Source organism: Quercus lobata, chromosome 11 (genome assembly GCF_001633185.2).
Source record: "Quercus lobata isolate SW786 chromosome 11, ValleyOak3.0 Primary Assembly, whole genome shotgun sequence".
Lineage (NCBI taxonomy): Eukaryota > Viridiplantae > Streptophyta > Magnoliopsida > Fagales > Fagaceae > Quercus > Quercus lobata.
In genome coordinates, this window is record NC_044914.1 from 55,871,428 (window position 1) to 55,896,313 (window position 24,886).

At 32.5% G+C, this 24,886-nt stretch overlaps 3 protein-coding genes across 3 annotated transcripts; 1 reads left to right on the top strand and 2 right to left on the bottom strand.

Annotated features, from left to right (window-relative positions):
- Positions 1-967: 967 nt before the first annotated feature.
- LOC115968611 (sorcin-like) lies at positions 968-5,175 on the bottom strand. The gene is made up of 10 exons (XM_031088039.1): positions 5,011-5,175; positions 4,823-4,881; positions 4,675-4,715; positions 4,544-4,575; positions 3,398-3,426; positions 3,200-3,236; positions 2,998-3,054; positions 2,063-2,139; positions 1,640-1,713; positions 968-1,202 (listed from the first exon to the last, which is right to left on the bottom strand). Exons 1-10 carry the CDS (start codon positions 5,092-5,094, stop codon positions 1,183-1,185), a joined length of 510 nt encoding a protein of 169 aa, XP_030943899.1. The 5' UTR covers positions 5,095-5,175; the 3' UTR covers positions 968-1,182.
- A 5,261-nt stretch (positions 5,176-10,436) lies between these two features.
- On the bottom strand, positions 10,437-14,244 carry LOC115968610 (G2/mitotic-specific cyclin-2-like). The gene is made up of 12 exons (XM_031088038.1): positions 14,077-14,244; positions 13,862-13,928; positions 13,527-13,662; positions 13,397-13,429; positions 13,256-13,301; positions 13,014-13,166; positions 12,789-12,911; positions 11,923-12,012; positions 11,393-11,614; positions 11,211-11,309; positions 10,928-11,106; positions 10,437-10,808 (listed from the first exon to the last, which is right to left on the bottom strand). The coding sequence occupies exons 2-12, from the start codon at positions 13,917-13,919 to the stop codon at positions 10,670-10,672; spliced, it is 1,278 nt and encodes a 425-aa protein (XP_030943898.1). The 5' UTR covers positions 13,920-13,928; positions 14,077-14,244; the 3' UTR covers positions 10,437-10,669.
- A 3,417-nt stretch (positions 14,245-17,661) lies between these two features.
- On the top strand, positions 17,662-22,892 carry LOC115968608 (U-box domain-containing protein 15-like). The gene is made up of 4 exons (XM_031088035.1): positions 17,662-18,232; positions 18,366-18,482; positions 20,466-20,891; positions 21,296-22,892. The coding sequence occupies exons 1-4, from the start codon at positions 17,906-17,908 to the stop codon at positions 22,349-22,351; spliced, it is 1,926 nt and encodes a 641-aa protein (XP_030943895.1). The 5' UTR covers positions 17,662-17,905; the 3' UTR covers positions 22,352-22,892.
- Positions 22,893-24,886: the final 1,994 nt, after the last annotated feature.

Genomic DNA, 24,886 nt, shown 5'->3' on the forward strand with positions numbered 1-24,886 from the left:
AGAGTGCCAACACAAAGCTATTTGTTGAAGACAAATGTTACACTAGGTGGCCTTACGTTCATGATACAAACTCAAACCATATCATTCCTCATTTTTTTCATTATCAAGACTCGTGTTTTTCATCACGTAGTTCCAATCCTAATTGGTGGTAGTATGATTACTGACTAGAAGAATAGGCCATAACCATATTAATGCAATTTTTACTGAAAATAGTGGTGGATTAGCTTTAATGTGGTGTCAAGAATGCAACTTGAAGGTGCAAAGCTTCTCCCCCAACCATATTAATTAATGCAATTTTTACTAAGTAGATATGGATTCAAATGGAGATTAACTGGTGTTTCTGGTCACCCCGAGACACATCAACGACGACATACTAGGGCTCTTTTAGATAATCTAAGTCAACAAATGGACTTTCCTTGCGTCTCACTTGGCGACTTTTTACTGTCATCTTTAGAGAAGTATAGGATGAATGAGCGATTGTTTTACGAGATACAAGCATTCAAGGTGGTATTGGATCTTGGACTGGTACTACTTTTAATGTGTGACAAAGTGGGCGAGAGACCACTTACAGCTAGCATATATTTGGATCTTGGGCTAAAGACAATTGACAAAAACGAGGTTAAATGCCCAAGCTACTTTGGTACCAACCGAGAAGACAGAGAAGAAATCCAAATTATCTTGCACATTTTGGACTTTAAATGTCTTGCATCAATCATGGGGTGACTAGCTTGAAACAATCTGAATTCCCTGTCATTGAAATTTGGAGTGCCAAGACAAAGCTATCTATTTGTTGAAGTCAAAGGATACATTGAGGTGGCCTTGGGTTCATGATATAAGCTCATCCATATCATTCCTCATTTGTTCATTATCAAGACTCGTATTTTTAATCGTATAGTTCCTATCCAAAAGAGTGATACTTTGATAGTAAGATTACTAACTAAAGGAATATAAATCATACAACGCAAAAAAACAAACCAAGACTTGAGCTGAGACACATTGGCCATTACTAAAGCACATCTTGCTTGGCATCATCATTTCAAATAAGCAATTTTCAGTATCAACAATTGTATTAAAAGAACTACAGAGCCAGAAAAATAGAATATAGTATAAACATCAGACAAATGTACGGAGGCAATGTACCACATCTGCTAGTCACCTTTGCCTGGTATTCTGGAGTCGATTTCATATTCTACAATTTGCAGCTGGACAAGAAAATAATGCAACGTGTTCAAATATTTTACTTGACAATGCATATATCACAAAACTAGCACACTTTAAAGCAATGTTTTGGACTCTTTTAACAGTTATGGAGAGTTTCAAAATCAAGCAAATCTAGGATGGGATCAATGAGATTGCAGAGTCCGAAACAACCCTCCCCCTCACCACAAGATGCAGGTGATACAAAGAAAATTTGAATGCTTTTACGGTGAAGATCACTGATATATCCAGGTATGAAGTTTATAACAGAGACTTTTTTTATGGGATGAAATTCTCTTTGGTTTATTCTCTCAAAGAGCTTAATCATAATCAGTCTGTAAAGACTAAAGGGGTCATGAAAGGTCACAATGAAGTAAAAGTTAACCATCATAATGAATTAGGGTACATTTAAATTTCTCTTGTAGGGAATCAGTGTACTCACTGCAAAAGACAAACTGGTTGAGATCAAGAGTCACCCTGCCTTGCTTTGCTGTATCAAATGAACTGAATAAATTCCTGCAACAAACAAGATTAGGAATTCATAGTAGCACAATAATATTTGAATAGTATATTTAGTTTAATGAATATAACTTATTTATTCCAGATTTGAGTAGTCTCAATTCAGGTAATGTGTCATATGGAGTAGGAGTTTACATGTGCTAGGGCAGACCATTTGGCATAATCAAACCTAGAAGACTATAATGACTTAATGAGATCATCAAATATAAGTCCAAAACCAGCCCATGGGCACCATGCATACCCACCAGTCCACCATGCCCTAAACTTGTACTGTTGCCCACATTTCACTAAATCAAAAAGGTACAACATTAAACATGCACTTTTTGCGAGTATAAGGGACATTTACCGAGCAGACTGTAAAAATATACAAAGAGATATGAAGTCATCCAGCCGAAATCTCCCATTCTTCTTTTGATCAAAGCTCTGAGCAACCATGGAAAATCGTATAAGTATTTTCAACTTGATGAAACCAACTGAATACCTCAATATTAAGATTGCATAACAGCAGAAAGTCTATAATGCAGAGAAACAAAAAGTGGAGCATTAATTACTTAATTGCATGATCAGCAAAAATTTAAAAAGCCTCAAAGAGGTAGTCACATGTAAATTCAACAAGTCAAAATGACAGAAAAAAAAAAAAAAAAAAGCATTATTAGAAAACACAACTTTAGCTACAAGTTATTATATGCCTTAAAAAAATTTTTGAGTACCTCCCTAGTCCTATCTTCTTCATTGAATAAAAGCTTAATATACAGGTCAAGAAAATTTTTATTGAATTACGACCAATTAAGCTTCTGAATCATGATTAGCTGAACTTAAAAGGCTACTATATAAAGAGACGCCAAACAGGTCAAGAAAATAATTATTGAACTATCACCAATTAAACTACTGAATTGTGATTTTCTGAACTTTAAAAGCTTTTAGAAAAAGATATGCCACATGAAGCACTAAAAGATGGTGCCCACCAGTTTGAATGTGAACCACATGCACAAGTCTGTTGTGCAATGACTAATGCCCCACAGACGTGTATTTTATAACTTTATCATTCCAAATCCCTAGGTGTTATTATTCAAAACTTTATGTAACTGAAAACATAAGCCTTCCTAATACATTTGCTAGAGCAATTAGGAGAAAATTAGTAACGGAGAAAATCAGCCCTGGAGATTAAAGAATTCTGAACATAATTTTCATAATAAAAGTTTCTGGCACTTATCAAAAAACCCAAAAAAAAAAAAAAAAAAAAAAGTTTCTAGTCTTATTTGTCAAAAATATAAGCTCTACCTCGCAAACTGTGTAAAAAGCAGGAGAGTCCAATGAGAAACCAATCTTCACCAACGCCTGTAACCATCACTCAGAAGTTGAGGAAAAAAAAAAGATACTTAGGGTAATCACATGGTTTCTCATCAATAGTATTGTCAGATAAAAGGAAACCTCATTTATTCATCCAAACATTCTGGATTTTCATATATCTACAGAAAACTACCTCATATACGTCATCCGGAACAATATAGCCACGACCCCTGTAATGATGACAAAACATGAAAAGATAATTAAGGCAAATAAAATACTCAGTTACATCACTTAACAATCACATCATGTGAATTTATGAACATGTAAATACATCAGAGGCTTAGAGTATATAACAGAATAGCTTGTCAAACAAAAAAAAAAAACAAATCACCTTTCTCGGTCAGAGAAAGCTTGTTGAACCTGCAAAGAAATCGAAAGTAGAAAAATGTAAATGAATAATGATACAATTGATTCTTCTACTCTTCTAAGGTGATTCGTCAAGGAAGAAGAAAGAAATTGGGTACCCAGAATCTACATATCAGAAATGTGACATAATATGGCCTGTGATGACATTTACACAGAGATACATAAAATGCACACGTTTAACCCTTCAGCCAAAACTTGGCAGAAATTGGTCTCTAGCACCAGCTAAATGTACCTCACACAGTTCCCCGACAACCCGATATTTCATCATAACAATAGTTTTCAAAAACAAAGAGGTACCACCACTATGAAAAACAAGTCAAAATAAAACAACTGCTCCTACATCTCATTGAAAGGCAAAACTACCAACATAATCAGTCTATAGCACCAGCTAAATTCACCTCTAACAATCTATCCCTAACAACTCAATATATCATCATATCAGGATCGTTCAAAAACAATGACCACACCACCACTTGGAAACAAACAAATTTATAATTTTTTTTTAAACGTGCATTAAGTCCCTAACATTTTTGGGTAAAGTTCTATTTTAGTCCTGAAATTTGAAATGTTTTTTTTTTTTTTTTTACTCAAAAATTGTAAACACACCAGGTTTGTCATTCTGTAACCTTAGCATTTATAATGCTTCCTTACGTGGCAAAATTCGATAAAGCCAAATGGCGCTCCGTTATAAAAGCAAGGTTACAGAAGGACTAACTTGGTAGGCTTACAATTTTTGAAGAACTTTATAGCAGCAAGGTTAATAAACAAGGACAAAGTGTTTTTGCCCAATAAACAATAACTCAATAATTCTATTTATAGCTGATAAAGTGATATAAGTGGGACCCAAATGAGCTTGCTAACTCAACTGTTGTGCCACAACTCGCCAAGCATCACCCCTCTACCGCTCACAACTCGCCATGCGGGCAAGTTGTGGCACAAGTTGCTAACTCAACTGGTGACACATAAAGTGGCACAACTTGTGCCACCAGCATAAGTCGTACTAAAATAACACGTGAACATAATTTTAAGTAAAAATCATATAATTTCACACCAAAAAAAAAAAAAAAAAAATTAAATCTCTAAATTATAAACATATATAGGAATTTCTGACCTTAAGAAGGAACTTGTTGAGTGCAACGAATTCTGACGAAAGAAAACAAATTTAACAAAATCGTGAACAAGTTTTCTAAGCACCCAAACAATCAAACTAAACCAAAATAACGAATTTGAAAAAACAGTTACCATCGAAGCTCATAGTGCCATTTCTGTCAAAATCGTACATCCTGCAACATGCACCGTACAATACACACATCATCAGTTTATACAGTATATAAGAATGTGTATAGATATATGTAAAAATACGTATAGTATACGTATAGAGTAGAGAGACCTGATCATTTGCTGGACGACGGAGAGAGAGAATTCGAGGTTTCCAACGGAGAGAGCGCTCTGATTGAATTAGGAAAAAGATCAAAAGTCGTCGTTTTTTTTTTTTTAGGGCAAAAGATAGAGAAGAAAGAGGGATTTTTGGAAATTGAAATAGACGAAAAAGGAGTTGAAGAAGAAGAAGAAGAGAACCTTGAGCTGAGGAGCTGTGATGGTTCCGGTTTTCTCCGAGTCGACTCGCTCGAACCAGTCCTTCAGCATCGCCGTGTTCTCCATTTTTTTGATTTCTACTTCCACAAGCTTTGCGCTCTCTGTAACTCAGATCAACTCGTTCGCGAGTGAATCAGTGAAGTGAAAAATGGTGGCAATTGCCAATTATAGTCTATAGAACCGGCGTCATTTTCAATTGTAAATATTTTAAGAAAGAATAATAATATTATTTATTCATCTTAAACTTGAGTTATTACGTGGAGTCTAGTAAAAGTCATTTTCATGAATAATTAAATTTCCTATCAAGTCAAAATTACTCATATTTTCAATCATTAGTTTGAAAGTTGGTAGGTCAATAGTACTTTTGAAATTACTTGTGTAATTAATCTGTAAAAAAAATTAAATTGTTTTTTTACAATCTATATAGCTAGTTGAAATTGCTAATATTTTCATTCTTAAATTTAAGTGTATTATGCCAAGAGATGTATTGCATTTGACTTTTAAAAAATTATGCTTTCATTGATATTACATTGAAAATTTTGTACGTGCAAATTACTAATCTGGTGAAATATTCAGACGGCATATGCATCATGCTTGCAAAAAATTCTTAGACTTTCTTAAAAAAAAAAAAAAGATCTTAACTTTGACCAATACTTAGCAAATACATACAAGTATTGCATTATTTTATATTGGGCGAGTACAATTATTTAAAAATTGACTACACATGTAATTAGCTTGTAACCACATGTATATACATGAATATATTTAAAATATATACATTAAGATGCATATTATAATTCTTACCTATATAATTTAAATATTATTGATAGTTTTTTTTCTTTTTTTTTAACTTTTTAAAAAGTCTTGTAAGAATATTACTCCATTAGGTAGAAAATGTAAATTGTCCATATTAAAAAAAATATATATTCATTAATTTAAAACTTTTTAGTTTTTGTACGGTACTTTACTTTCAAAAAATCAAGTACTAGGTAAATTTTTTTTTTTTTCATTTTTTTTCATTTGTAAATTTTATATTATTAAGTGAATTATAATATTTAAAATAGTAATTAATATTTAGATTATGAACTGTGGGGTGATTTATCTTTATTTTTTTTTCTTTTTGTATGGTGCTTTACTTTTAAGAAATCAAGTATTGGGTAATTTTTTTTCACTTTTTTTTTTCTTTTGTAAATTTTATATTATTAAGTGGATTATAAATATTTAAGATAGTATTTGTATTTAGACTCTATATTTTAGAATGTGGACTGTGGAGTAATTTATCTTTATCTTTTCTTTTTATTTTTATTTTTGTATGGTACTTTACTTTCAAGAAATCAAGTACTATGTAATTTTTTTTCTTAGTAAATTTTTTTCATCTATTCATTTCTAGCAACTATATTTTTCAAATTCTCAACCATTATATTTTTTAAATCTCCCAAGGTTATCATTTTTTGTAACATTTTAATTTGAAATTTATCGAATCTATGTAATTTGGAATGAAATTATTCATCACTTTTTCCCTACAAAATTCATTATTATTATTTTTGCCTAGTTTTATTTTTTAGGTTATGATTATTATTCATTAACTTATCATTATCCCTTTCTAATTTTTCTTTTAAAAACCTATAAAATTTTAATTTAAGGGATTATTATTATTTTGATTGTTAAGTTTGGATTAAAAATAATAATTTTGTTTAAAAAAATGATAATGATGAGTTTGAGTTTAAGTTAGACTTGTTAGAGAGATAGAATTTCACTCCTTATTAAGTTTGAACTAAACAAAGATAATTTTATTTAAATATTGTGCTGGCATGGAATATTGTGAGAGTTTCAAAGATTTTGATTTTATATATATACTAGTCGCTACCTTGTGCGATACACAGAAAAACTATTGCCTCTGAAGAAAAAAAATCCAAAAATGTGTAAATAAACATTTTGAAAAAAAAAATCAATTGAAATTAATCAACCAAAAATATAGCTTTTAATAAGAAAACAAAAAATCACATGAACTTAAGAAGCATTTAAGGTGAAGAATTAAGATCAACCTACTAAGACGCAAATACCAAAAACCCCAAGACTTAAAACTTTAAAATTTATAGAATCCCCAAATTCTACTTCAGAGCCAAACCAAATTCAACAAATTTATATATAACATACCAAATAAAAATTTATCGTTCTCTAGTCTGGAAGACATAGGTTGCATATTTGATTTTTCTCCAAAAAAAATAGAGATGCTTTATCTGCCACGATTATCAACATGAGTCATTTTCTTTTTTCTTTTTTAGTCCTATCATAATTTTTTTTATATAGATTATTAACGTTTGAGTTTGAATTTAAGTTGGACTTGTTAGAGAGATAGAGTTTCACTCCTTATTAAGTTTTGATTAAATAAAAATAATTTTATTTTAAAAAAATGGTAATGATGAGTTTGAATTTAAATTGGACTTATTAGAGAAATAGAATTTCACCCCTAGTTAAATTTGGACTAAAAAAATAATTTTATATAAATATTGTGCTGATGCAGAAAATTGTAAGAGATTCAGAGACTTTGGTTTTTATTTTTTTTTTTAAATGATAATGATGAGTTTGAGTTTAAGTTGGACTTATTAGAGAAATAAAGTTTCACTCTTGGTTAAGTTTGGACTAAAAAAAATAATTTTATTTAAATATTGTACTAATAAAGAAAATTGTGAGAGTTTCAGAAACTTCGGTTTTATATATATAATATATATATGGCATTTGGCCTTACCATAAATTCTTTATTATAAACTTTATCCACATTATCTCTTTCTCTATCTTGCATGATAATTTGAATGTTATTTTCAATTATTAATATTATTAGATGGTTTAAATATTACGAGCCAATAGCATTTGGATATCGGCATGAGGCTGAGGAGAAGGCAGGTCGGGAATCATTATGGATATCCATAATAGTTCTAAATAAACCAGCTTTCATTATTATGATTGACACGAATCTTTCGGTTTATGTTGACAATTCTATTATAATCTACCTATGTGAAAATATTTCTGTGTTAAAAGCTTTTTGAACCATCAAATGATGTAAGGATAAATTGAAGTGAATTAGAAGCTATCTTTATTTAGTGGTTAGATAATGCGATCGCAGGGGATTTATTTATTTTGTAAGTACTACTGTATCAATCTGTTTATACTTTATAGATTAATATTTGTTCACCTTATTTTCCATTACGTGGTAGAGTGTTGTTCCACTTTGGGGGCACCCTTGATTCGATGTGGCAAAAAGGGTTGGGGTTCACTGATCCCACCTGAACTCGAATTTTTTGACATGAAGTAAAAACGGTTTAACGCTGCACAACTGAAATTTAATTAATCAAAAGTATTAAAAAATAAAATTGATTTTTTATTTTAAAAAAAAGCACGTGATCATGCCATTGATTTTTTTTTTTCTTCTCAAAAAATACAATGGTTTCAAGAAGAAAAAAAAATTCAAACTTTTATCTAGTTGCCTACAAATGAATTGAAAAATGAATTATTGAGCATTCTTGTTACTTGAATAATGTGATATGACAAAGTATATGTCAAGATAATTTGGTTGCAATAAAATTAAAAACATATATTTGAAATTATAGATATGTGAGAGAGGAAGAATTTGAATTTTGGTTCACCTCATAAATGAAACTAGGCCATGTCTTTGAATTACGAGTCTCTTGCCGTTCCATACTATATTTCAAACAATTTACAAATGTGTATCCACCGTCATGGTGAAGAAAGCATCCAACAGGCTTATAGTTGTCTGCATATAAGCATCATTGCTTGGAAGTTTTGTAACAGCACTTCTATTGCTTTTGAAGGTGAAATTTCCTTGATTTTTAGACTTTCCCATAATCATGGCAAGAAAAAGTATTAAGGAGGAGGCCAGGGAAGTTCTTGTCATGTGCAGTGAGAGAAGTTGGTCCTGAAATTTCACTATCCAACCGGTTGAAATTAATTGTTGGTTTCTCAGGTCTACCATCCCCGGTGGGTTTTCATACCCTTCCCCACACATTTGAGCAGGCATTGCTGAAGTTGTGGAGCATATTTATCAGATCAAAGCTTTTAGGGGCTAGCCAGTAGATATCTATGCTAGTGGATCTCCTTGAGAGGGGCAAGTGCTGATGATTTTTTAACAGGAAGCAAGGAGAAGCTGGCTGAGATTTTGTTTGGCTTGCCTAAGGTAGCTATCCTCTGATGGACCTACACTGTGAACTGGATACTATCAAAAATTGACTAAACTTTAGCTGTTTAAAAGAGGGATTATAAGGTTTAATGCCTGCTGGATTCAGTAATGATGATATTAAGAACCGCCTAGAATTTGATGCTGTAGTTGATATTCTTGCTGTTTAATCATTAATGTGTATTACTGAAATAGGTTGAAGATATATTTTTTTCAATATATGCTTAACGGTTGTCTACAATTTGATGTTGTGGTTGATGTTCTTGCTGTTCAATGTGTGTTACTGAAATAAGTCGAAGTTTTATTTTTTCAATACAAGCTGCCTAAAATAACTTGTGGGCTACATGAATACATGTGCGTGGATTTACACATTTTAGATTATTTATCTTTTTAACTAGTATTTTTGGATTGCTGATCCAGCAGTAGTTTAGTAGTGAGTGTTCTTTTCTCCAATTTAAGATTGGATTGTTTTATGTTCTGTTTCATTTTTGTGTGCGTGTGTGTATGGATAAGGTGAACTTTTATAAATATAAATTCAAGCTTTTCTTGTGTGGGGTTTGCAAATGAAGAGTTTATAAGAGGAGAAAAACAACTTTTGAAGAATATTCATCGATGCAGGCCAGCTCATAGTCATTACATGCAGAACCAAGATCATGTTTCAGTCCCATTAACCAAATAGGAAAACAGTATTTTGAGGTGAAAATTAATAGACTGAAACACAACAACCACTTGCTTCACTTGGATCTACAGAGGCATCAAAGACAAGGAGACATTTGAGCTTCAATTATGACTTTAGGTGAGAAATTGTGGAATATGGAACAAAAAAGAGGCAATGTGACTCTACTTATTGGTTGTGGTAACTATGGCATATTATGTTTGTTTACAACCAGGCATAAGCTAAATTGTTTTACTGGTGTAAATGGTGTTTGGCTCTACTTATTTGTTGTGGTAACTATGGCAATTTCCACTTGATGTAAATGGTGGCAACTATATACTAAATATTCTTGTTTTTACTGATTTAATTTTTTGACATTTGTGCATAGGGTATGTTTCCTTTTTTTAGTGGTTTTCATGCGTGTACATACTAAATATTAGCATCAAGTGTGAAGATAAAATACCACAATGAAATAGATCTAGAAATCAATCATTTACATTAAAAAAAAAACCCATTCAAACCAGACTTTAGCATCAACTATTTACATTGAAGCATCACCCATTCAAACCAGACTTTAGCATCAACTATTTACATTGAAGCATCACCCATTTACAGAACATTATCCGGAAAGTAACATAATTTTCTAACTAAACAACAGTTCTGAGACATAGAACATAGAAGCTGGCAACAGAAGAAACAACATGCTTGACTTCTTAAGGCAACTTATGTTGCTCAGTTGCACACACAGAAAACACAAATACTAACCTAGCTGGTTCAGTTATCCTTTCATTCTGTCAAAGATCCAGAAGAAACTGAGCTGGTTCAGCTTTTGCTGCATATCCAAACTTCCAAGTACTGTACTTTCTATATGCTCCAGTGAGTTTCCCAGTTCCAGCCTTCTGATGGCAAGTAACCATCAATTTGGAGCATTCTCTATTAGCACATATGAACATCATTTCATTGTTAAGCAAATGGATTAGATTGAATTTCCACAAATAATGTGTCCCAAACTAAGAAAGTTCAAGACAAAAAAGCTAGCAAAAACAACTCACAGAAGCTGATCTTCTGAGTAGTTAGTATGCCACTCAATAGTTCTGCTCCATTGCTTAAAGCAGTAAAGACTACATTGAGCTGTGTAAACTGCTGCAGCAGCTAGCAAAGACGGTGGGAACTTGAGCATTTCGTACTCCACCAGGCATAGCTCAATGATAAAGAAGGATAGGAGCTCGAGCTGATTCAGTTTCATAGGTGGAAATCTGACTTATAAGTATCGATTTTGACAAAAAAAAAATCTAATTTAAAATCAAGATGATTCTATGACATTGGATTATTGACCTTTTTGTCAGATTGAGCTGCCTTAAGGAATCTCCTCATAAACACATATGGGGTAGGCACAGACAACTTAAATTGTAATGTGTTCACCATAAATCTCTCCTATAAGCAAGGGAAATCATTAAGTTTAATTTAATAGTGAAAGGGAGGAAAGGAAACTAGTGAGAACCAATTAAGGATATTACCATATCAAGAACTTCTTCTCTTGTATAGGCCTTGTCTGATATCATAACAAGATCCTCCACAATAGGGACAGAAACTTCCTCATATTTGCAAGCTAATAGCATGGCTGTCAGCCCAACCAATTGAAGCTTCTTTCTGAGAACTGTTTGATGCTCTAAGAACCTGTCTATAAGGTTGACAGTGAGGAATAAGGTCTCGTCCATAAGCTCAAATTTGCAGTGAACCTGTTAATACAACCAATTTCATTAGTCAAATTTCAAGTACAAATTTTCAGCGTCACTCAGATGTCCCTACAACTGCCTTAATCAATAAAAAGTAATTCCTTTCTGAAAGAATGGTGAAATTGATATCTGTCTGAAAAGAACATGAATATGAACTCCAAAACACAGAGATTTTGCTCATTATAAACGGTTATGCAAAGGCTTTCAAGTGCTATGCAGATCAAATGTAAATTTTTTTATTTCTACATGATGACCAAAATACATCCTCAGTATCTCCCTTCACAGAAGCAAATCAGTTTAGAATCATTTACCTCGATAAGCCAGTCAATGAGGATAGCCCTCATTTTCTTGTTGATGTCGAATTGATGAGCCATGTAATTTGGAGAAACACAGCTAGAATTCTGCATGATTGTTTAGAGAATCAACTATGGATGATCTAACCAATTAGCTACATTCTTATGGCATATAATAACTCTCACAAGTTGCTAAACCTCAAGAATGCACGTCTTTGCAAAACACAAGTGATTGGCATGATGACAACAAATAAAGGGAACTTCAACAAAATAAATGGATCCACTTTATAGCAAAGTATATAGTATACCTCAATATTTGAATGTGAGGGAGTAAGTAAAGGTACAAGCCTACAACAGATTCATGGGTTTAAGTCATCCCATAAAACAAGTAGGTGCTTTCATATTCATACTTTTTAATGTCCACAAAATCTTCATTATTAAGCAAATGCTCAAAAGATTTTACATCATTTAATGACCCGCAAATAATCAAAATAGGACCTTTCTCAAGTTCTGTTGTTTGGTTGAAAGATTTCCATTTAGGACTTGATGCAGAAAATGCTGTCCACCTAATGTTGGTTCTAACATATTTACAACCTCATACCTCTCAATCACATCATAGTGTACATCGCACAATCTCTTCTATTTCCAACCCTCAAGAAGAGTGCACTTCTTTTGCAGAAACAAAACTTGTATCATTGATATCTAAGTCTATGATTAATCATTGATCATTAATTCAGAAGACCCTATATGTTGTAGTAATACTACTAGTATAATCAAATAATTTGAACAATTAGCCAAAAGAATTGAACATTGTAAAGTGTAAACTATTTGAACATCAATCAACACTTGTACAATTTGTGTGTTTCGATAGCAAATAAACTTGCCTCAGTTTCCCTGTAGTAAGCAGTTATATCATCTATGTACTCAACAACCGCAAGTGGATCTTTCAGATCACTACTGTCGATATCAATAACTGGTTCCTCCACATCTTCCATCTCAATCTCTTCCTACAGTCATTCAATGTAAAGTTATAATGATGCTGCTTGGCCAAAAATATACCTTCAATCCATTTCAACAAAAAAGATATGAGAATTACTATATACACATACCATTCGATCAATTTCATCTAGCATGGCTTCAGTGTGCTTCACAAACATCGGAACTTGACCATCACTAGCATCATCATACTCCTCCACATCTATTATTGTACAATCTTCCAAGCTAGTTGGGTTTGGAGCCAATGAGGTTACTTTCTTAGCTTCCTAATAGGACAATCAATCTATTAAATACCAATTCAAAATATTTTTTATAATTAAAGAGAAATAAAGTTAATTAAAACATCATCTTATACAGATATTTCTCCATAGCAGTGCTGGACCATTTGTGCTGCAAACTTCCTAAACAAACATCAAAAAATAACATTCAGTATTATGAGAAATATTTCACAATGTAGAAAGCATATCCAATGAAACTGTTAGTTCTAAATTCTAACCTTGTAATTGGTTTGTCATACATCACATCTTTCCTGAACATATTATATAATTAAAATCAATTAGAAAGATTTAATAGAAATAGAACCTAATGATAGACAAAAAGGTTTAAAAAGAATATGAAGATTTTACCCTTTGAATTCTGCTTTGTTTGCCATATAAGACTTCAAGCTAGCTCCAACAATATTCTGATTGATGTTACTTAGAGCCCCTCGATGATTATATCCCATTTCCTTCATGAACTTGGAACCCTCCATTCCTGCACCTTCTTTAAAATTTGAAAGAAATTAAAAAAAAAAAAGAAAAAAAAAAAAGAAAAAAAGATGGGTGATGATAAATTTTAAATTCCAAGCTTCTAACCATACACTTCAAGATAAATTTTTTTAGATTAATTGATTGGTCAAAACTACAAACAAGACTAACAACAAGAATTACAAGAAACCTTCAACTTCAACTTCAATTTTTACCTTCTTGAAAACTTGAGTGGCTAATGAGGCTTGGATAGTTCTCCTTTGATTCTTCCATTTTACTCACCTTCAAGATTAACCCACAAAAGAGAACTAAAGCCAATTAAAAACCCACTAAAACCCCATTATCTAAATTATCAAGAACAAGAAAAAAGAAGAGCAACAAATCCAAAATACCATAAATTTTCTTTACAAAATAAAACAAGCCCACCAACCTTCAAGAAGAAAGTTCCTTAATTTTTCACAAGAGAGAGAGAGACTAAACCCAACAATTGAAGGGTGTCAGTGTGTGTAGTATGAATAGATGAAAAGCGAAATTCGAGATTTTCCACAAACACACATGACACTTCTTTTTTGAAAATAACGGCTACTATAAACTGGCCGTTGGATCTAATAACAATGAAGGGTCGCAATTGTTTTGTGTGTAACGGTAACGTTGCTTTGTTTCGAATATTTCTATGGCCCAGAAAATAAAGAAAAGTAAAAGAATATTCGATTCGACAATGTGGGGTTGGGCTTGAAATTAAAGCCCATCAAGGCCATGCTGGTACGCTCTACTGCACTGAGAAAAGGTGAGCGTTCCTTGAAGCTTCTTTGGTTGTCACATGGTACAACTGTGCTGTATTTCCATTGTCAAAGAAGAACTTGACAAAACTCATAATTATGTTACTTATTTATTTATTTATTTTTTGCAAAAAAACTTAGTTACAATGGAATTTAATTAGTTCAATTAATAAAAGTTTGTCAAATAAGCAATTTGAATCTAATCCGACCCAAAAAAAGAAAGAAAAAGAATTAATCCGTTAATATATTGATTTGATAATAAAGAATAACTATTTTAAAACGGAAATCACAAATATTAATGTATAAATATTTGAAAAGAAAGTACAACTAAATTTTACTCATTGCTAAAACCGTTATTTATTAAAAGGTCTTCAATATGATGTGGTTGGTGATACTTCAATAACATAAAAATTTATAAAAAGTTTAATAAAAAAATGTTAAAATTGTTAAACGGATAAAACTATAATTTGTAATTTTAGAAAATTATGAAAAAGATTGTGAAAGATGATAAAGTTGTGATGTGTGTATGCATGTGAGATGTTACTCAAGTCACACGTACTAAAAAAAAAGTAATGTTAATCTAGGGATGGATTAACCCTTTTCCTATTCTTTCAAGCCTCTCCCACATTATAGCAACTTGCCACCCTTGTCATTATTTTCTGATGGAACTTTGGGAGAGATCATTCATATTTTTTTGTCTTGCAGAAAAAGAAAAGGGAATAATTTTGTCAAATAAAATCAAAAGGCCGCTGTCAAGAACAAGTAAAGCATTTCGTAATTCTAATATTAACACTAAATAATAAGAGTATAAGACACTAATTTAATGGCTTGTCTGGTTTGTTGGCATGCCGTCCCTTTATTCTTTTTTTTTTTTTTTTTGGGGAAAAATCGATAGAAACCGTCCCCTTATTAGTTGGTCCTTCTTCAAATAATAATAATAATAATATTATTATTATTATTATTATTATTACTTGGTCTTCCTAATTGAGCTTAGCCCAAAAAAAATTTTTCATTTTTTTTTAATTATAAATGTGAAAACTACATTAATTAATTATAAAACATATCTTGTGGATGTTAGTAAACCCTTATCTTTTTTTTTGGATAAGTTAGCTAACTTAATTAGTAAGATTTTATTGGGATTGAATCCCATCTATATCAAGAAATGGACAAGTATCATCATGTAGCTCATAGATTCAACAATATGTAATTCTAATATTAACACTAAATAATAAGAGTATAAGACACTAATTTAATGGCTTGTCTGGTTTGTTGGCATGCCGTCCCTTTATTCTTTTCTTTTTTTTTCGGAAAAATCGATAGAAACCGTCCCCTTATTAGTTGGTCCTTCTTCAAATAATAATAATAATATTATTATTATTACTTGGTCTTCCTAATTGAGCTTAGCCCAAAAAAAAATTTTCATTTTTTTTAATTATAAATGTGAAAACTACATTAATTAATTATAAAACATATCTTGTGGATGTTAGTAAACCCTTTTTTTTTTTTTTTTGGATAAGTTAGCTAACTTAATTAGTAAGATTTTATTGGGATTGAATCCCATCTATATGAAGAAATGGACAAGTATCATCATGTAGCTCATAGATTCAACAATATATTAGTAAAAAGATACTATAAAATAAAATAAAACCCTTCCTTCACTCTTTGTTTTTGCTAGTCAAAAAGGTAATGAAGTCGTGGAAGATAATAGGAAGCTGATGGAGTTTGGTGGATTCATGCATTGCGCACCGAATGGACATTATGGACTTGACCTAGTAAACAAATTCATTTGAGTTGTAAGTCATTAATCTGTTTGTTTTTTTCTTCTTTCATTGCTGGCCCAACAAAGACTTCAATTACATATGTAATGCTTTATGCTTGCCTTGCCTCTGAGTCAAGGTCAAGTTGAAGGCCAGCCCCTTGGACGGTGCATATGAAAAAATTATGTCATGCAAGCATTCACATTAGTTCGTACAAAAAATTTATGTGATATACTTACTTTTAAAAATATCTCAAATCAGATTATTTATTTTACACTTCATTTAATTAAAATATCAATTTTTTAAAATGTTTTTAATTTTTTTTTTGTTCACATGCAACAACAACCACCCACCAAATGAATAATTTACATGATTACTGTAGCGAATTAGTAAATTTAAACTTGATGTGATTAATTTTTAGACAAAAAATATGTAATTTTTACACATATTTTTAATTATACACCTAATGCTGTGAATGCTATCCTTTCTCAAACATGTCGGTTATAGATGTGAAAATCTCACAACACGTATATAGTGGTTACATGATATAACTACTCTTGCATATGATTAAGTGTTTCATACCGAGTTTCAAAAAAAAAAAAGTGTTTCATACCGGCAGTTTGTTTTGTTGCTGACTTAATAAGATGCAAATTATCTTTACCCTTATATTGAGGTGTGGCTGCGAGATATATGGTAATCAACTAATCATTGTAAATCTTTTGCACTTTTATCATTGTTTCACGGAGTTATTATTATTATTTTTTGATGGGACACGGAGTTATTATTATTTTAATGAGAAAGAGAATAAAGAGTCTATAATCTTTTTATAATTCCACTTATTACTTTTTTAATGGAAACCCACTTCTTATTTAATTGAAAAAAGAAAGATTTTAATTAACGGATTTTTATCTATCAAAGGATGTTTTAATATTTTATACTGTTAAGTGTTAAAATTCTTTGCCAATCAATAATCTCGAGGAAAAAATATCTTATGTGACCTTTTCGTAGTCTCATTACATATGAGTCTTAACACATAAGACGGATCAAACATAAGATAATTTTTCTCAATCTAATCCCAAGCTCCATTTGCAAGACTTTAACAACCAATATAGCATAACTTTGAATCGATGAAAACAGAGGCTCCACCCTAGATTTCTTGTCCCGAAATTGATACAAAAACCTATAAAAGTGGAAGAAAGATAAGAAAAAGGGACCCATAACCCCAAAAAAATCAAAGGAAGAACCAAGAAGAGACTAGGAAGCTTAAGAAAAAAAAATTAAACCAAAATAAAGAAAAACAAAAACAAAAGCAAGAGGGGGTGGGGGTGGGACCTTGTAGTACAACGCAAACGTAGAACAATGAAGAAGTGCAGCACGTGAAGACGCGTTAAGATTTGTCAAACAAAGTTTGAGGAAAACCGCGTGAAACCGTCCCTATGTAAAACATACTAACTGTTTTTCAAACACTATTCTATTTTTGGTAACCACAATACCCGCCAAACTTATTATCCAAAAAATATATATAAAACTCCTAATTATACAACCGAGCTGAGAAAATGACACCCAGTGGCCTTTTGAAATTGCCCCCACCAATTTTTTTTTTTTGCTTTTCTTGGGAAAGTCACAATCTTTCCGGGAAAATCAAAGATATTTGCTAATACCCCTTTTTAAGAATAAGAACTAGAGCTCGTTATCTGGTTGGTAGTGAGAGAATTTGAGAAAAATGGACAGCCGGATGGTGATGGAGGGAGGGAATAATGTTCTTGTTTCTGTATCATCTAGTGGTGGTGATGAAAGTGATGTGGTTAAGGAATTGATGGAGGTGATTGAGAGCGTTGGATTGTATAGTGGTTACAGGAAAACACAGAGGAAGGACTGCTTGAGTTTGGTAAGGAGGTTGAAGCTGTTGGTGCCTTTTTTAGAGGAGTTAAGGGAGCTTGGTACATCGGTTTCCGGTGAGGCTTTGAATTGTTTGGATAATTTGAGGAAAGCACTTGTATCGGCAATGAAATTGCTGAAGCATTGCAACTATGGAAGCAAGATTTATCTGGTCAGTTTGCTCTCTCTCTCTCTCTCTATCTGTCTGTCTTTGTCTGTCTTTTTGTCTTTTCCGATTTGTCAAGTGGGTTGTGTTTTTATCTGAGTTTAATTTAACTTTGGCTGTATTGATGAATCTTAATTAGGCATTGGAAAGTGAGGCAGTTATGAGCAGATTTCTTGGTGTTTATGACAAATTACATCAGGCTTTGGATGGTATGCCTTACGATGAGCTCGGGATCTCAGTCGAAGTGAAAGAGCAAGTAATTCCTCTCATTTCCCATCATTTCTAGTTTTTTTTGGTTCTTTCCCACATGTATTTTAGGGTCTTCATTATTGCTGGTGAGGTGAGATATACTTCTTGATTAGAAGTATATTGTCAGTTGTCCACAATGTGGCCATCTTTAGCTCTTATTAATGATCTATAACAGTCCTATCTTTTCTCTCTCAAAAAAAAAAAAAAAAAAAAAAATCTATCACAATATATCTCATATCTGCTTGCCTTAAACTAAGTTAGGAGTTGAGGTACTCACTTTAATTAAGTATCTTTACTTATGATAGTGATCTACTGAGTAGGAAGCTATAAAGTTTAAGGATGATCCCATTGACTTAAATTCACTAGATAATAAGTACTATAAATATAATTCATGTTTGCTTCTTATAGCGTATAGATAATGTAGTACTAAGAATTTTTCTTTCAAGACTTGGTTGATCAATAAATCATTTTGTTTGAATCAACCTAATGATTAAGTGCCAGTTTGGTTGAGATCCTGCTACTTAATTAGATAGGAATAGGATACCATTTAGAATATAATTCTTAAAAAGAATAAAAAGTTTTGTGGGATTATTGTAGAGTATTCTGTTTAAATTTGACGAACTAAATATTGTCTGAATGTGTTTGTTGGTGTGTCTGTGTGAAGATTACACTAACTACCAGTCTACCATGAAAAGATCGAGACTCATTTGTCTCTGAATCTCTGATAATAATAAAAAACGTGTATATGCTTTAGAATATACATATAGGATTTGTTTTACATGTGAATGAATATTTGGTGGTTGAACTTGAATCACGTGAAAGTTCTTGGAGAAAAGTCGTCTATAGTTTCCTTGTAGCAGAAACAATTGAAAAACCTTTTTCAGTTTTTTTTTTTTTTTGGTGTGTGTTTCCAGTCCTCCTGTCTTACACATATTGGGTAGGTACTGGGAAAAATCCTTTCGGCGACCCCAAGGTGTTGACTAGGAGAGGACCTCATGGGTCACAAAAGGCATGCGGAACCATTAGACCAACCTTAGGGTAAAACCTTTCTCAGTTGGTTGCTTAATAATTTTAGTAGAGGAAAAGTAGAAATAATATCAGTAGAAGTGATAAAAAAATAACTGTCAATTAAGGAAGTAACAAAGAGTATGACATCGAATAGAATAGAATAGAGGAAACAAAAAACATGTAACGGACCCTAACTAATTTGTTGAGGATCTATAGCCAACCCCAAAGTTTTGGTACTAAGGTTTTGTGGTTGTTGTTGCTTAATAATTTCAAAACCATTCCTCAATTTTGTTGAGTTAGCGGAAGTTCTGACACTAGATTATTGAATAAATAACTGAACAAGAGAGCTTTTATTTAAAATTTGACTATTTGAATTACAATACTTTACAAGCACTAATACTTTTACAAGGCACACACACCAACTCTCTAGACACCTATGTATTGACACTATACAATAGCTCTTACTTATTTCTTCACTTCACACGCTTCATAAGTCTCTCACACATCTCACTAATCTCTCTAATCTCACACTAGTCTCCCACTAGTAGCGCACACTAGTTTCTCACTAGTCTCACACTCTACTTCACATACCACCACATCTATTTATAATAGGTGTGTGTTGGTTAGGAAGCCAACTTGAAGCTTCTAACATCTTCCTTTTTATTGGCATTAAATGAATGCCATTCTCCAACCTTCTAACTATTCTATAAACATGTGGCTAAAATTCACTAGTGCAAGGAAGCTTCTAGAGAAAATATAAGAACTATCTTGGAGAGAATTCTGGAAAAAGAGCAAGTGAGAAATTTCTAGAATTAGAGAGAAACTTCTAGAAAGAGAGAGATTGTGTGAGAAGTTCTAGAAGTTTCTAGAGAATTCTGGAGAGAAGCAAATTGAGTGGAACTCTAGAAATTTCTAGAAGTTTCTAAAGACAACAGAGTTAATGTTGATTTCTAACAAATTTTGCATTATTTATGTGCTCTAGGTTGAGCTAATGCGTATGCAACTTAAAAGAGCAAAGAAAAGAACAGATACAATAGACATGGAGCTAGCAATGGACATGATGGTTGTATTCTCTAATATGAATGACACGAATGCAGACAGAGCAATACTAGAAAGACTAGCTATCAAGTTGGAACTACGAACTTTTACAGACTTGAATCAGGAGACATTGGCTGTTCAAAAACTAGTTAAAAAGAGAGCTGGGCACAATGCTGAGAACATCCAGCAAGTCGTAGATCTTTTGGGGAAAATAAAACAAATTTCAGGGCTCGAAGAGACAACTGCACTTGATGGTCCTGTTTCATCTAAAATTCTTCAGAGGTGTCAGTCCTCATTAGTCCCTCATGAATTCCTCTGCCCAATTACTCTAGAGATCATGACGGATCCAGTTATTGTGTCTACTGGACAGGTAATCTTACCTTGATGATATCCATTTCAATTACATGCATAACAATACTTAAAAGTGGCAATCATTATTAATCACAAAGTAATGCTGCGGTACTAGCTATTTTAATTTCTGATATGTAGTTTAATATATCATATGTAAAACGGATCACTGAATACTAGTAGTTCTTGACATGTTTCATCAAGAGTAGACAAAATTGCCAGATAGCAAACTATAGTTTTAGGTATTTCAATTTTTCTACCTCATGTTAAAAAGTGTTAAAAGCGTTCTCTTAATAGTACAACATTACCATATATGAATACACTCTGGAACCAGTTTTTGTTATACATTTGAGAAAAACTAAATGTAGAGCTAGATGCCAATCATGCATGCTCTGGAGCTGAGACAGTTTTCCTTCTGTTTTGAAGACATATGAAAGAGAAAGCATACAGAAATGGCTGGATTCTAATCATAGGACCTGTCCAAAGACTGGACAAATTTTGCTTCATTTGTCACTAGCACCAAATGTTGCTCTCAAGAACCTTATTCAGCAATGGTGTGAGAAGAATAATCTTGAGCTGCCCAAGAAAGATCCTTACATTGGCCCTGATGGCTCTTCTACTGAGCTCATAAAGGAAATCTCTTTCCTGGTTGAAAATCTATCATCTTGTCAGTTGGATGTGCAAAGAGAGGCCGTTTTGAAGATCCGTATGCTCTCCAAAGAGAGCCCCGACAACAGAATTTTGATTGCCAATAGTGGTGGAATCCCTCCTTTGGTTCAGCTCCTTTACCACCCGAATTCCAAAGTTCAAGAACACACCGTGACAGCTCTTTTGAACTTGTCGATTGATGAAGCAAATAAAAGACTCATAGCAAGAGAAGGAGCTGTTCCTGCTATAATCCAAATTCTGCAGAATGGAACAGATGAGGCAAGAGAAAATTCTGCTGCAGCCTTATTTAGCTTGTGCACACTTGATGACAACAAAGTATTGGTGGGCACATTGAATGGAATCCCTCCCTTGGTAGAACTTTTGCAACATGGAACGATCAGAGGTAAAAAGGATGCTGCTACTGCACTATTTAATCTGTCTTTAAACCAAGCTAACAAGTCCAGGGCCATTCAGGCAGGTATCATACCCCCATTGCTCCAAGTGCTTGAGGATAAGAACTTGGGCATGATTGATGAAGCCCTCTCAATCTTGTTACTCCTTGCATCACATCCGGAGGGCCAAAATGAGATTGGAAAGCTATCTTTTGTTGAAACACTTGTTGAAATCATTAGACATGGTACACCCAAGAACAAGGAATGTGCTACATCTGTTTTGCTAGAGTTGGGGTTGAATAATTCTTCTTTGGTTTTGGCTGCACTTCAGTATGGTGTATATGAGCATTTGGTAGAGATTGCAAGAAATGGAACCAATAGAGCTCAAAGAAAAGCAAATTCCCTTTTGAATCACATGAGCAAGTGTGAACACCTCCCTTGAAATTTCAACAAGTTCCTGTTGATTGTCACCTAGCTACATCAATATGGGGAGCATATATCGAATTTCAGTTTGTGCTTTCTTTTTTGTGATTTTATGCCTTGTCTTCAAACCTTTTTAAGAATAGTAAATTTTTGTCTCTGTAGTCTGTACATAGTTTAGATCTGACTATGTTACAACTTACAAGTGAACAAATCTTTGTATAAAGATTTTTAGTTTTAAGGTGAGTTTGGACTTTACATATCAAGAAAGAAAAAGAAAAAGAATACAAATCGTGGTCTTGTAAAAACCACATGTTTGACCCTTTTCTATAAAAACATGTAGGGCATCCAATTTCAATAGGTACGTACCTTGGCCAAATAATAGCCTGTCATTTTTGTCTGTTGACCAGTCACATGTTTATACAGCCTAATCACAGAAGATTTTATTTGAATTGTACAATCGTTCATCCATTTCCACGGCGTGGAAATATATTGGTCCCCAAACCTATTGATATGTTCACAATTTCCTTGATATTTTAAATACATTTTTTAGCAAAACAATGAAACATATAGATGATCCTGCCAATATTCATTAATTACGCATATAATCATCATATAATATATGTAACAATATATAAATATATATTTTTTCTAAATCAGTCTCCTAGTTTTTAAACAAGTTTTTTTTTTTTTTTTTTTGATAGGTAGTTTTTAAACTAGTTTTTCTCAACCAACAACAATATATATATATATATATATATATATATAAAAAACTAGTTTCACCCTTATTTATTATATTCTCTTTTCAAGCAAATTGAAAAATATATTATTTTTTCAAATCATAGACATCGAATACTGCAACAAAAATTATTATTAATAATATGGTATTTGTAGGGTGTCCGAGGACCGAAGAGGATTCAATGCAAAGTATCATACATGATCCCACCCGTAAAAGCATATTCGACCCGAGGACTTCATCGATCCGAGAAGGGATGGATATGCGAGGTAGTGTTTTATGAGAACCCGATTGGAAGGGATAGAACCTGCGGAATGGGTCAAGACAGTGGGAGGAAGCTTCCTGAAAGGGTATACCTTCCTCCTCCGCATTGAATGCTCTGCAATAACCTTATCAACTGCATTAATGAGGAAATGACCCCTGAGCAGTAGTTTCACATCTAATAACCCCTTCTACCACCTTTAGCAGAACTCTGATGGGACAAGTATCCTAAGAAAAGCCCTGAGGCATACAAGTGGAGGGCTAAGATCCAAGGAATGATGATATATATATAAGGGGGAGAAAACCTCCCAGTAAGGGGGGATGATTTTGGGAAGAATTAGAAAAACAAGAAAGTGAACAGTACATTGCCTGGTATAAAACTTGTATCAATCATATATAAGAACTCAACCTTAGACCTAACTGAGGAGAGCTCTATTCTCAATTATTCAGTGAATTGTTTTTCTTTGTTACTTTGGGCTCCTCGGCCTTAGACCAGAACTTGGCTAAGAATTATACTAGAACTGTCTTCCCACCCTCTGCGTAGTAACTTTCTATTGTTTGAGCTTGGTTTGTCGGATAAGGCACTACTGTTCTAAATGGGCTTGGACCATCAAATTCTTAGTTCTTACACTATTTCTTTTGTTAATATTTATATATTAAAAAAAAAAATCTTATTGGGCTATCACTTGAATCCCTTAATCCTTAAAATTTGATACATTTATTTTTAGTGCTCAAAGAATTATAAAAATAATATAGTCATTTTGAAATCGTATGATAAGACTATAAAATAACTAATTTGCAAAGTTTATAATTTTTTTGTTCTAAAAAAGAAAACTCCAAATTTTAGTAACTCAAATAAAACTCGATCCAAATTTTAATGAGCAATATTATATTTTTTTTTAAAAAGCCATATCTCCATTAAAAGCAGTCGTTAAGCGTATATTACCTATTGAGTGAGAATTTTGGTCCAATGTTTAGTTGTATTGGACCCAATCCAAGTCTTTATTTATTTTAGTCCGCCCGATCAAATATACTTTATTATTTAACAATATCTTACCCTTTGATCCACCAATTAATATTGTCTCTCCACTATCCGATCCAACAATACTTGTACAACAAATCTAATGCCACAAACTTAATTACATTTGCCACAATTTTTCCACATTGTTGATTGTGAGTAATGGGAGAAAATGTAATAATTTATTATTATATAAATAAAAGTAACATACAACCAATCACAATTTGCCACATAGTTTATATATATAAAGTTCGTGTTGACAAGCATAGTAAGGTGCTCATTAAAAAATAACTTTATATCAAATCATTTTGCTTTATGTCAAATTGTTTACTAGTTTTATAAGGTCTAGAGCCAACAAAGTTGATTTTTTGAATTTCATTTGTCACTTCAATAATATTTTCATTCCCCTCATCAATTCTTTCAAATTTTTTATATAATGATTCTCAAAAAAAAAAAAAAAAAAAAAAAAATTAAATGAACCCCACAATAAATCATCCTTAATGCGCACTAGTGTCCGTTAACATTTACTTATAAATGCTTAT

What these genes read in the sequence shown, in the direction of transcription:
- LOC115968611 (XM_031088039.1), bottom strand. Translation starts at nt 5,094, where the DNA reads ATGGAGAACACGGCGATGCTGAAGGACTGGTTCGAGCGAGTCGACTCG. An exon ending in TGGCACTATGAGCTTCGATG is followed by an intron (nt 4,576 to 4,674) that starts GTAACTGTTTTT and finishes TTCTTTCGTCAG; the next exon opens with AATTCGTTGCACTCAACAAG. An exon ending in CAACCAGTTTGTCTTTTGCA is followed by an intron (nt 1,203 to 1,639) that starts GTGAGTACACTG and finishes TTTCTTGTCCAG; the next exon opens with CTGCAAATTGTAGAATATGA.
- LOC115968610 (XM_031088038.1), bottom strand. Translation starts at nt 13,919, where the DNA reads ATGGAAGAATCAAAGGAGAACTATCCAAGCCTCATTAGCCACTCAAGT. An exon ending in TAGATGAAATTGATCGAATG is followed by an intron (nt 12,912 to 13,013) that starts GTATGTGTATAT and finishes GAATGACTGTAG; the next exon opens with GAAGAGATTGAGATGGAAGA. An exon ending in GAGAAGAAGTTCTTGATATG is followed by an intron (nt 11,310 to 11,392) that starts GTAATATCCTTA and finishes CCTTGCTTATAG; the next exon opens with GAGAGATTTATGGTGAACAC.
- LOC115968608 (XM_031088035.1), top strand. Translation starts at nt 17,906, where the DNA reads ATGGACAGCCGGATGGTGATGGAGGGAGGGAATAATGTTCTTGTTTCT. An exon ending in ATGGAAGCAAGATTTATCTG is followed by an intron (nt 18,233 to 18,365) that starts GTCAGTTTGCTC and finishes AATCTTAATTAG; the next exon opens with GCATTGGAAAGTGAGGCAGT. An exon ending in TTATTGTGTCTACTGGACAG is followed by an intron (nt 20,892 to 21,295) that starts GTAATCTTACCT and finishes TCTGTTTTGAAG; the next exon opens with ACATATGAAAGAGAAAGCAT.